This window comes from Haliotis rufescens, unplaced genomic scaffold, assembly GCF_023055435.1.
Source record: "Haliotis rufescens isolate VD_foot unplaced genomic scaffold, xgHalRufe1.0.p SCAF_103, whole genome shotgun sequence".
NCBI classification, from domain to species: Eukaryota; Metazoa; Mollusca; class Gastropoda; order Lepetellida; family Haliotidae; genus Haliotis; species Haliotis rufescens.
This window is the reverse complement of record NW_025963784.1, coordinates 250,609-264,302: the sequence shown is the minus strand read 5'-3', so window position 1 is coordinate 264,302 and position 13,694 is coordinate 250,609. Positions and strand designations below refer to the sequence as shown.

General features: G+C 38.9%; 2 protein-coding genes across 2 annotated transcripts in view; one reads left to right on the top strand and one right to left on the bottom strand.

Annotated features, from left to right (window-relative positions):
* LOC124114938 overlaps positions 1–13,694 on the bottom strand; it is a 100,083-nt gene that overhangs the window by 19,656 nt on the left and 66,733 nt on the right. The window lies entirely within an intron of this gene.
* On the top strand, positions 12,014–13,234 carry LOC125377881. Its single transcript, XM_048391957.1, has 3 exons — positions 12,014–12,088; positions 12,468–12,528; positions 12,851–13,234. The coding sequence occupies exons 1-3, from the start codon at positions 12,047–12,049 to the stop codon at positions 13,162–13,164; spliced, it is 417 nt and encodes a 138-aa protein (XP_048247914.1). The 5' UTR covers positions 12,014–12,046; the 3' UTR covers positions 13,165–13,234.

Sequence of the window (13,694 nt, the reverse complement as noted above, 5' to 3'; positions counted from 1 at the left end):
CTCTCCTCCCTCTCTCGTTCTCTCCCTCTCTCTCTCTCCCTCTCCCTCTCCCTCCCCTCTCTCTTGTTCTCTCCCTCTCCCCTCTCTCTCTCTCTATCTCTCTATCTCACTATCTATCTCTCTCTCTCTCTCTTGGTACAAAGGCCACAGTGGCGAAGCGTCGGGGATACGTGCGTGCTTCTATCCCCGCATTCCATACGGGTGAGGTCACCAGACACAAGATGATATAGTTACTTTGACAAGGCTGATATTACCGTTTAATGTCTATTAAAAAGTTTAGATTTAGTTCATACAAAATGGTTTGCCCTGAACATATAAGTGTTTGTATATGGTTTAGTCATTCAGAATGATATGTTTACACAGCCGATAGACGACTGGCTATGTGACCCGATTTGACGCGCTCAACGTTGATCTATTTATAACACAGATGATCCCGACATTTGCCAACAACCTGTCCTCTCAAAAGCTGTCGCCGGTGAACTGTTTATAGCGTGACGTCACACGCTCGTGGACCTGCTGGGCACCTGGGGCAGAACACCCCTTTTCTTATCATCAGAGAATGACCTTCGCTACAGTTTTCCTCCGAAATTAAGTTGACACTGGTGGTGGGTGGGTGGGTGAGTGGGTGAGTGGGTGAGTGAGTGAGTGAGTGAGTGAGTGAGTGAGTGAGTGGGTGGGTGGGTGGGTGGGTGGGTGGGTGCGTGAGTGAGTGAGTGAGTGCAATATGGCCAATCAAACCACTGATTCAGAATATGATGACACCAATCAGAACCGTGAATGGATCGGTTGTCAGACTCGGTGATTTTGTTGATTGCGCGTCATCGTTCCCTGAAAGCGTGGGCTCATTATATTAATCACTGGATTACCTGTCCGAAACTGCCGTTATTATAATAATCTGGATTAAAAACAGCAAATAAAATTCAAATGTTTTTAACCAACAATAGAACCCTATCGAATTAGAGATTATGTGGCGGTTGCACGGTATAATCTGCAATAAGGTGACACAAAAGAGAACTTACCAATATTTGAGGACAGAACGATGTATACCAGATATAGTGTCGGCACCACCTCCATGCTTGGATTACAGGGGAAACACCGCTAGTCAGATCTCCGTATCATTGTTTATAAAACCGATTTTAGTTCCTGCTTACAGTCTAACCAATGAGCAAGACGCAGTTTAATATCAATACCCCACTCAGACACAGTATTCTGACTCCGAGCTGACCAGTCCTTGTCCAATGTCAGGATTTTTAGATCTGATTGGTTCACGTGATCTTGATAAAATACTATCTTGAAGTTTTTTTAGTATAAAACGTAAAGCTAACTAGCAAGCAAAGCATTGTGGTACAATTTCATTGTACCTCTCCAATGTCATATCGCCGTTGGATGCCAGTTTTGAAGGCTAAATACCATCTTAGTCAATTTAATGAACAAATTCAGAGCATATATCTATACTTAAAAGGCAATGATTATAACTTAGTCAAGTACCCTTGTACAGTTGAAATGATTTTAAACCGGGATGTCAAACTGTTATCATTTCCTCAGGAAAACTATAATCCGTTACAAGGTAAACGCGACACGCTAATGCTCACCGCGCATTAACTGATCTTACAAAAAAAACATCAACCTGAACGATGGACGATTAGTTTTATAGATTATAGATTCGTGAACCAGTCCACTTTGACATATTACATTAAATGTTAATGTCAGGGCACAATATGAAGACCACAGGCGAGTAGTATTGATTGCATTAAGTTGATAGTTCTTAAGTTCGGCTTGCGTCACCCTGTTGGATCAAAGTCGACACTCTGAATGTCATCTAAACTTAAGTACCATATAAATTGATCATTGTCATTTGTGATCTCTTTATGGCGTTGACTGGAATGTAAGATTTAAAAATATTTCAGATAATATGGCCAATCACCACCTCCATGCTAGGATTACAGTGGAAACACCGCTAGTCAGATATCCGTATCATTGTTTATAAAACCGATTTTAGTTCCTGCTTACAGTCTAACCAATGAGCAAGACGCAGTTTAATATCAATACCCCACTCAGACACAGTATACTGACTCCGAGCTGACCAGTCCTTGTTTTAGTCCCTTAATGCCGAACGCCAGACAGGGTAACAACAAGTACCATATTTTCACGTCCATGGGCCAAGCCTTTTTCTCGCCCATGGGCGAAATATTTCAATATCACTATAAAATCGTTGAATTAAGTTAAAATGAGTTAAATTTTGTGTATGATACTTGATGGAATACAAGTTAAGTATTTGCGAAACAAAAACATGAACGAGATGGTGTAAATATTGAGTTTTTAAACTTTTTTTTTTCATTTTTTCTTCCTTAGTATGTTGCCATGAAAACAGCATGCTTATTTTTGTAAATACCTTTGACCGAGACTTGGAAAAGACCGTCGAGTTTCTGGACTTTTGGGTTTCCAGAATTAAAATGGGACGTGTTTATGTAATTTATCGATGTCACATTTGACGAAGCAGTATGTAGTAGCAGTGTAGCAGCAGTATATCAAAGGAATTATGACGTCACAAACATACTGATATCCGTCAACTATGATTACGTTTTTACGTCACCCTCTATTGTCATAAACTGTTACGTCACATATACAATGACGTCACAAATACTGCTGGGCGTCGCCTATACCCCATTAAAGTTTTCACTTAAAGAGCCCTTGTGCGGAGAAAGATTTTGTGTGCAAAAATGAGTTTTGACAAGCGCAAATATCTACACAATCCTTTTTGTATATTTGACGCTTATACACCTTAAGAAATTACTTGTTATCCATTTGACATTCCTAATCGGCAATACGAGCTGACAGAAAAAGTAACTGTATATTTTGTCCCGTGTCCGTGCGTGCGTGTGTCAGTATGTTTCCTGTTTTCTAAGCCACATGATTGTCGCACATATGTTCCTTATGTATCAAGGAATACAGACGAAGAAAATATGCTGATTGGACGTGACATCAACCTACATATTTGGACATTGTTATCATCTTCATCCTGTGTACAAGGTGCTATACAGCATCCATATTGTGCAATGTGTATTTGTGCCTGTATACAAACTTGCGTCCCAGTCTCATTTCCTTATCCATGTTCGAAAATCTGGAAACAGAGTCGATAGAGTTACCTCCCTTTGATCAGCTATCACAAACCCACATTGACATTACTGACAATGTATTGTCTACGACTTTTCTTGTATATTAGTGCACACTGGAGACATGTGAAAACCATGTTTACAACGACAGTGGCAGATTGTGCTATATAGTGGGTGATGTATGTGATAAGAGAGGTTTGATGTGAAACTGGGATAGGTTCTAACGACAACACTACACAAAGAGTGCAATGCTCAGGAGGTCAAATGTATACAAAAATGATGCGTATTCATCTCAGAAACAAATGGTGTATGGGGACCAGCATTGTTAAAGATGCATAGTGGAAAGATTTCATTTTAACGTCTGATGATTGGCTGCTGGTTATTTGAAACATCCTCAGTTGAACCTTTACAACCTGGGGATATCCTATTCCCAAATACACTTTTCTCCACTCTACCATATCGATGTATTACTCATCGAGGTAGTATTTACATAACATTTTCGATAAAGCAGCCTCAACTTAAGAGAGAGCGCATATATGAAAGACGTAGTCGATCGAAGCCATTCAACCAAACCAGTGTCCTGGTACAGGATATGGTAAATATATTATTTTCGTAAATTGAACATTTCACATCATTGGACCGGAAACCCGACACCTTCAATCAGACATTGTACGTTCAAACCGAACCTGTAGTTACTAACCTGTAGTTTCTTCAATCACCAGTTACTTAATATCTGACACTTGTTCTGATGATCACTTCATCTATGTAAGGTGGGTACGATATCTTAACCATATAATGCCGAGTTTATTTGAGATACTGGGACAATGTTATACATGTATACTACAACCATTTTTCATATTCTTCTTTCTAACCTGCACATTCAGTTGATAATTATGAGGTTTTACCTGATTTTCTTATATAATTATGAAAAAGATTCTGTCGCTTCTATCTTCACATGCTCCCCGAGTCTTCGTGGGAGGCATCAGGAGTAGATGCGAGGTGACTGAATTGCCTCCCATGCACATCGACATCAATCAAACAGTAGAACGTTCAACTAGACAATTTGTTCAAAGGAAGTTCTTAGTTATGTACTCATATCTTAGTAATGTATCATTTGTATCTATTCTGGCGGAAGTCAATTTTACAATACGTATTGATCACCGCATGATTATCTTATGCACTACTGACAACTAAACAAGTTCAAGTGTTTTGGTGCACACTTATATGATGAGACATGTGAATGTAGACAACCACGTATTATATCATTTTCTCAATATCACAATTCACCGCTCATATTCCCCCTCATTTCTTCTTCAAATTTTCAAATGAATGCAGCACGTTAAATTGCATACACCCCGCTTCTGACATATGTAATTCATAGTATATCATTTCTTTAACAGCACAGCAACATAATTGTTCCTACATACTGTGATCAACTTGAGTATGACATCATATATCCAACCAGCCTTCCCGCAAAGCCCTGACACAATGTATACATTCCGGTATTAACAGTTCCTCCAGCGACATGTATTTATAGCCTTGTTCGGATTTTCGGATCAGGGATTTTTATCGTGAACGATCGGTTTAAACAAGGTTCACTTTTAATGTATCATATACCAGTGTCAGATTCCTACACACACCGATTTATAAGTATCGTTTTCCTTGGTAATATTGCTTTGAGCCAAAAATATTATGTGCAAACAGCTTCAAGGCCCTATGTCGGATGATATCATATGAATGTGTATACTATTAATTGACTATTTTAGTGTTTATTATTTATTGTCTGTAACAAAGACTGAAGACAGAAGCATTTGTAATCGTAACCTCGACGGAAATGTGATGGGGTGTATTTAATGGTTCTTGTATTTATCAAATTCTGTATACCGTGTATTGGTGATAAGGAACATGAGAACGACAGGCTCATCTACATCTGAGCTGATGAAGGAGACGAATGAACAAGTGAACTGAATACATCAAGTAGTGAAATGGTAACTATAAAAGGAATCAGCTCATTTTGGTTGAACCTTGCTGTTAATATCTCTGGATAAATTAAAGTATTAAACCAGGTTCAAGACAAGTTATTATAAGTAAATAAAACTTTTAATAATTGAAATCACCATTATCACTCTTCAGCCTAAGTACATTTTGAACAATAATCGTTTGCAGCACAAGACGCCGTAATCAATAAATAATATTTTGAGTGAGACGTACAGTTTACCCTGCTAGGATTCCAGCAATCACGGCGAGAGACACAGGACGTCACACATTGTCCCCATGATGGGAATTTTAACGGGAACTTCGTTGTGTTGAGCCAACGCTTCAACGGCTTAGGTATCACACCATCCCAATGTCAAAATACAATCTGATTTCATTGAACATAAGGCAACATAAACAGGTTTATTATTTACTGCACCTGAACAAGACAGATGGCCAAGAAAGGACAAATATCGATATGACTTGTTGAATACTCTACAAGAAGACAGACATGAGACTCTTATGGATCACAATTTTCTCTATGATTTGTAACGACGTTTCAGGACTACTTCTTGTCCCTTCACCTGCATCATCACCGGCCTATTTTACCCATACCCATCAGCCTGATATGAAATCCTAAAATCCGAACTCCGCGATCTGCGATCCAAAAATCGGTTGTAAGTTGACTGTAACATATGCCTGTGACTGACAATGTACTACAATGTGCTGCACCACAGGGGAATCTTATGCCCTTATGCTACTCCGATATATAAATCCTGTCAGAAGAGTCGACAGTATCAGATTGTGTCAGCTGACTGTCGGATACACATGTGTGGAGTAGAGGCATAAATACAGACAGTATGGGTAATATTGTTTCATGCTGGCCAATATCCCGATATCAGGTGGGTCAAGATGTTATGTTTACAGCCATAGGCATATTTCACGTGCTTTCCCTATTCGAACTTTAGCATGTCAATGTTTATAATGCGCGTCGGCGTGTGTACATGTTCATGTGAATTTGTCATTGCATTCTCTTGTTTAGTTTATGTAAGATTATCCATATTGTTTTATTGCTTTGATGGTGTAGCTATCAATCGTGTTTGAAACAGTGTTTATTCGATTCCAGAGACTGTCCACCTCAGAGAACTCGATGAACTGCCAAAATGAACCCAATCTGACAGAGAGAGTTACATGTACGTTAAATTACATTGTTTGTTGTTTTGTTTGCTTGTATTTTGTTTTGTTGTTGTTTAAAGTCGCACTCAGCAATATTCCAGCTATATGACGGCAATCTGTAAATAATCGAGTCTGGACCAGACAATCCAGTGATTAACATCAAAAGTATCGATCTACGCAATTGGGACCGATGACATGCAACAAACATGTTAGCGAGCCTTACCACCCGATCCTGTTAGTCGCCTCTTACAACAAGCATAGTCGCCTTTTAGTTTGATGTTTTAGTTTTATTGAATTTAAACAATTTGCTTGTCTTATTATATTTCAGGAAGTTTAGTTCTGTGTGTACCAAATGATTTCTGTTTACGTTACTTTATGTATGTACCATATGTTTTTGTTTAGTGAAGCTATTTGGAATAATGAATGTGAACTGAATGTTGTAACATCATCTATCAAACAAAATGTACACAAGTAAATAGGTAGTTTATTGTGAGTTTAATGTTGTAGGGTCAACACACTGGAACCAAGCATATGCCTTAAATGATGAGATGTTGGATACTCCTGTATCTGGAAGAGATCTCAGCCTTGTTGCAAGTCATATCGGGATTGGGTTCGAGTCTGTTGGCATCGAACTTGGACTGACTCTCGTGGTTATCGAACATGTGACTTGTGCACATCCATGTTCACCATATATGCAAGTTGTACACATGCTTACCAAGTGGAAGGAGAAGAACGGGAGAATTGCCACTGGCCTGGTCCTTGTCAGAGCACTGTGGAGTTGCAATGACAGGTGTACCATTGAGTGGGAGGACATTCTCAACATCCTTCAGGGACCGTCCACTGTGTCTGTGTAATCTAGTCGGAGAGCTGTTTTCACATGACGCTGTCTTGCTTTACGCTGTGAATACACGAGTGGGTATATAAGTAATGCTTCACTGAGTTTCCCCGACCACATACAGAGAAATCATGCCTACATTTATGTTCTCTCATATACTAACGCTGCACTGAACACTCTTCTCATGTACAGTTATCATTGATTGATTGGGTTCCCACTTTGAAATATCGAGTCGAGATGCTAGGTTCACTGAGGCTTTTGTACATAGATTGGGATCCTAAATGATCTGATTGATTTTCTGTTTCCTCAAGTTGCACACTGAACACCCTTTATTTAGAGAGTAATATCTTTTCCGTTTGTAATACATTGTGATTCTATTTGTATATGTTGAGAATAAATGCTTTTAATAAATTGATGTGATGCCTTTTGTAACATCTTGTCTTTCTGTCTCTTATATTTGAGGATGAACTAGCGAGGGATGAATACTTGTGGTCTTAACGTCATCCGTAATCCGAAAATCCGGAGACATAATTGCCTCTCACATAACGATTTGCCTCTACAATATCCGGTCACGATTGAACAGTCAAATTATTTGTGTTATGTTGTTCCAAGTGTACTGTTTATTTGTTGTCTCTTCTTTTGAACAATTTCACAAGGGTTTGTCGGCCGTAGAATTTTGCTGATTGATTATGGACGACAATCAGTGTTCTACTTTCTATAGTAGCTCTATTATAGTCCTGGTTGGAAGTTTGCAAATACTGGTTATGGGCGGTAGTGGTTCTCAGGTATGAAATCAAATAGAGATGATACCAGAAGTTCGCGAAAAGGTATCCTGTCCCACTGGTGGCACCCGTCACAGACAAGGAAATGGCTATCCTATCCAGTCTTCTACACTTTTACCATAAAACATTTGGACAATTAGTGACTGCATTCATATCTATGCACCATTGAAACAGAGTTGTAGGGATGACAAATCTAGTTGTTTCGAAAATCCGATTTTATGTATTCAATAATATGCTCCCCTACATTCTACAAATATCTTGACAAAGTATTCGAATGACAAACATACAAGTCATATTCTCAATAATAGAGAAGCCTGAAACACTGTCACATTTTTATGCATAGAAAAGATGAAATAGTGATGAAAAGTATATGAATGGATCACTGGAAATCAGTGATGACACCAGGTATTCCACAGAATGATTAGCATGTAATGCTCTACCAGAAGCACCCGCCACACTCATAAAATTCATAAAAGATGTAAGCTGTTTGTTGTTGCCAAATGCCGCCACCAGCAATACTCCTGACATATCACGGTGGCCTGTAAAGTATCGAGTCTCGACCAAAGAATCCAGGGATCACTATCATGAGCAATGATTCACGTCGTCGGGTTACCACTTCACGCTGTCAACCAAGTCAAAAAACATGACCACCCGATCCATTTAAGTAAGTGAGTAAGGAGGTGTGAAATCTCCCTGTAAAGGTCATAGTATGGGATAGAATTGAAAATCACTTTGACAGGCAGCATGTCATATTTCGTAAAAAAATCTACCTAATTTCCTACTTCTGGAATGACTTGATCAGGCCTATGATGCCGAACCTTGATTTAAGTTTAGCTTAGTTGTAAGAAAAATGTGTGTTTCCAGGAAATTTAATGATATGCACATGCGTTTAAGTACACAAGCAACAGGGAAATATGGATGACATGAGTTGAAGCTTAAGGCATATTATTCCACGTGACATTCACTTTGAAACATCACTAGAACGAGATGTTTGTATAGTTTGTCCCATTTCTACACTAATGTATGTCACATATGCATTTTATCCCTTGGGTTCAATAACATTGTCAAAAGCGGGAGTTTAAAATGTTACTTCATGTAAAATACCTGCACTCTAACTATGAAAACCATTGAAATGAAATACTATTTACTTTGTACCTTTTCGACAAAACAATCTCAGCTTCAGGGTATAGGACAGAAGTAGTCGAGACCCGGTACAAGAGACGACAAGAACGTTTACTTGTCGGCGGCGATTGTGACGTAGCTAGTCCGAAAATCCGACACAGTCAATCAGAGATTCTCCGTTCCAACTGGATTTATTCACGTATCTATTCAAAAATATCAATGCATTTCAGAATAGTTATTCAATTGTCAGTTATTTAATAATAACACATGTCAAAATTCCATTAAAAAATATCAATGCATTTCAAAATAGTTATTCAATTGTCAGTTATTTAAGATCCGACACATGCTCTGCAATAACCAATGCGCACTGCAGCACCGTTATCTCAGTACCATATCTAAAACATATTATGTTGAGTCTATTTGGCTAATGTGACATTGCTGTATACTGTAACCATTTTTCGATATTTCTCTTTGTAACCAGTACATTTAATTGAACAGGACGATATATTTGCAGATATTCCTTTATTATTACCCAGATATTCTTTTGTAACCAGTACATTAAAATGAATAGGAGGAAAATATTAGAAGATATTCCTTTATTATTACCTATGTCGCTTTTATCAAAACTTGATGTATAGAAAATAGATGTGAGATGATTCAACTCCTGTACGTACACATCGAGGTCAATTAAACAGTAGAAGGTTCCGCTTTCGCAATCAGTTCAAGTGAAGTTCTTTGCTATGTTGTTATATCCCATTGAGCTCTCAACGCAAAATGACCTGCTAATGTGTATAAGTTCATATCATATTATGTACTATTGAAAAGCAAACACATTCACGTGTATTGGTGCACGAGACGATTTACTTTGGTTAACAGCATGCTTGTCTCATTTCTCCTGTATGCCAATCCACACCACCACTATTTTTCCTCTTATGCAGCTATTCATGCTTTCACGCCCATTCAACTCGTAAAATTTGCCCCATTAAGTATTTCCTGGATATAAAAACATATGATCCTTTTCAAATTTCAGTTTTGCGAAGGGAACATTCTGCAGAAACATCTTCATGAAAATGTTGAAGTTGTTGTTTGTCTTTTGTTCGTTCAAACACACACACAAACACGAACACACGAACACACACACACACACACACACACATACACGAACACACGAACACACACACACACTCACTCACTCACTCACTCACTCACTCTCTCACACACACACACACACACACACACACACACATACACTATTTTATCTGTATGTATGCCAAATGCCGCTACCAGCTATACTCTTGACATATCACGGTGGCCTGTAAAGTATCGAGTCTCGACCAAAGAATCCAGGGATCACTATCATGAGCAATGACTCACGTCGTCGGGTTACTACTCCACGCTGTCAACCAAGTCACCAAGCATGACCACCCGATCCATTTAAGTAAGTGAGTAAGGAGGTCTGAAATCTCCCTGTAAAGGTCATAGTAATTATAAGGGATAGAATTGCAAATGATTTTGACAGGTAGCATGTCATATTTAGTAAAAAGATTACCTTATTTCCTATTTCTGGGATGACTTGATCAGGCCTGTGATGCCGAATCTTGATTGAATTTAAGCTTAGATGTAAGAAAAATGTGTCTTTCCAGGACATTTGAATGATATGTGCATGCGTTTAAGTACATAAGCAACAGGGAAATGTAGATGACATAAGTCGAAGCTGAAGGCATATTGTTCCACGTGACATTCACTTTGAAACATCACTAGAACGAGATGTTTGTATAGTTTGTACTATTTCTACACTAATGTACGTCACATAATACTAACATTATATCCAGGAACACTAACGTGGATGTTAAGTGCTTTTTACCCCCTGGGTCAATAACATTGTCAAAAGGGGGAGTTTAAAATTTTACTCATGTAAAATACCTACAATATAATTATGAAAACAACTAAAATGAAATACTACTCATGCTGTACTTTTCGATAAAAAAAAAGTATAGGACAGGCGTAGTCGATCGGCAAGTCAATCAAGAGACGACAAGAACGTTTACTTGTCTTGTGACTTAGCTAGTCCGAAAATCCGACACAGTCAATCAGAGATTCTCTGTTTCAACTGGATTTATTCACATGTCCATTCAAAAATATCAATGCATTTCAGAATAGTTATTCAATTGTCAGTTATTTAATAATAACACTTCATCAACTGTAACGTCAGTATCATATCTAAAACATAATATATTGAGTCTATTTGGGATAATGTGACATTGTTGTACACTATAGCCATTTTCTATATTCCTCTTTGTAACCAGTACATTCAATTCAACAGGATGAGTGTATAGCAGATATTCCTTTATTATCACGCATGTCACTTTAATCACAACTTGATGTGTAGGGAGTAGATGTGAGATGATTCAACTGCTGTCTGTTCACATCGAGGTCAAACAAACAGCAGAATGTTCCGCCTTCACAATCAGTTCAAGTGAAGCTCTTCGCTATGTTGTTATATCCCACTGAGCTCTCAATGCGAACTGACTCATCACACACACACACACACACACACACACACACACACACACACACACACACACACACACACACACACACACACACACACACACACACACACACAAACACACACACAAAAACACACACACAAAAACACACACACACACAAACACACACAAAAACACACCAAAAAACAAAAACACAAAACCAAAAACACACACACACACACCCTAAAGACGTTTCCGCTAACTAGTTGACATTGTGAAGTGAATGTACAACAAGTCGGATTTTCGGATTTATGATGTATAGCATGCATTACCTCTCAGTCTTCTTAGATGCTACACCCTGGGAAAGACCTCGCGTTCTCGCGTCTTGCTTCAATAAACGCCCGTCGATAAACTCGCGGCCGCTTATCTGCAACAGTAATTTTTGTCGACAAGTTTAGGGAAATCCCCTTCACAAAGCCTACATATAAAGAGCAAGCGATTGAACGGACAGCAGATCAGTAAAGCAGAGGGTAAAACGTATGTACAGAGCCGACAATGGGGAATTATGTGTCATGCTGGTCCGGATTTGGGTATCGGGTAGGTGAACTTTAATTATTAGAAACTAACGAGCTCATTGTTTGCATGTCGATGTGCACGTTTGTGGTTGCATGGTCTTATACAGTCTGTCTTTATTTCTGTGTGTGTGTGTGTACGTGCGTGCGCGCGTGCGTGTGTGCGTGTGTGTGTGCGTGTATGCGTGTGTGTGTGTGTGTGTGTGCGTGCGTGCGTGCGTGCGTGCGTGCGTGCGTGCGTGCGTGTGTGTGTGTGTGTGTGTGTGTGTGTGTGTGTGTGTGTGTGTGTGTGTGTGTGTGTGTGTGTGTGTGTATGTGTGACAGCACGAAAAGTATATATGACATAAGCTTGCAACATTTAATTTTATACATGACATGTGATGGTATAAACATCTCCCTTCCAGAGACTTCACCAGCCACACAACCAGATGATCCGTTCATATAATCCATTGGTCACATTGACAGGTTCGTTTATTTAATGTCATTGAATATGTCCTTTTCATCTTGATCAATTTGATTATGTTAAATATGCAATATGAACGTCGCATAATATCTTAAGTACACATATGCTATACTGTAGACGTGGAGAGAATATGTATTCTCCTCTGCATATATTAAGATGTACTATGTCTCGCAACATACTTTCCGTATCTGTTCTGATTTGTAAGGTGTTTGTTAAAATGTAAGTTTGAAAAGACAAAAACAAAATTACTCAAAACGCAAACTCATCTATAATTTTCATTCACATTTTTTAAATCATAAAACGTGATGTTAATTTGTTTTGTAGGCCCTGTAAATGAGGAAAGACTGAGAATCCCTGTTTCTCAGAAAGGTGTCAGCCTGGTGGCAAATCATATTGGGATCGGGTTTGAATCTATTGGAATCGAACTTGGACTCAATCTTGTGGTGATCGAACAAGGCAAAGTTTCACACCCAACTTCACTTTATATGCAGACCTTACACATGCTCACCAAGTGGAAGGAGAGGAATGGCAGATCTGCCACTGGCCTTGTGCTCGTCAGAGCGTTGTGGAGATGCAGAGGTAGATGTACGCTCGAAATGGATGCCATACTAAACATTCTCCAATCACCATCGACTTAGTGTGTCATTCGTAGTGCACACCTAAAATAACAACAACACTGTCGACTCACTGCTCTAGTATATGTTAAGAATAACGTACATGTTTGATATTTCCTTATGTTTCACGAATAAATGTTGCTTTTTAAAACTACAGGGTTTTTTGTTCATTTATACATTGCACATATGGATGTTTGAGTCTATGTTAGTCTACGTGGTGTTACTGGCAGTCTGATAGTAGTTTCAAGCGTCCCAGCTTATGCTACTGATGATGATCATGTGATTATACTACATTACATCTGCCCTGTGTATAATCCGGTGATGAATAAGGCACCAGTATCCTATGATTGCTGCAAGAGCTGACTGGAGCGAATCAGGTGGTCAGAGTTGGTCATTCAGCTGTGTTGGTGTCATCCGAACCCAACGGCGTCGTATGCTTTCAGATAAACCTTCATGTTGTTTGTAAGGGAGTTTCCTTCATCTCCATTACATTTAATACCACTTAGTTTTCATATATACCTCAGGGGGCAGCCTGTACTAAATGCCTGATGAGT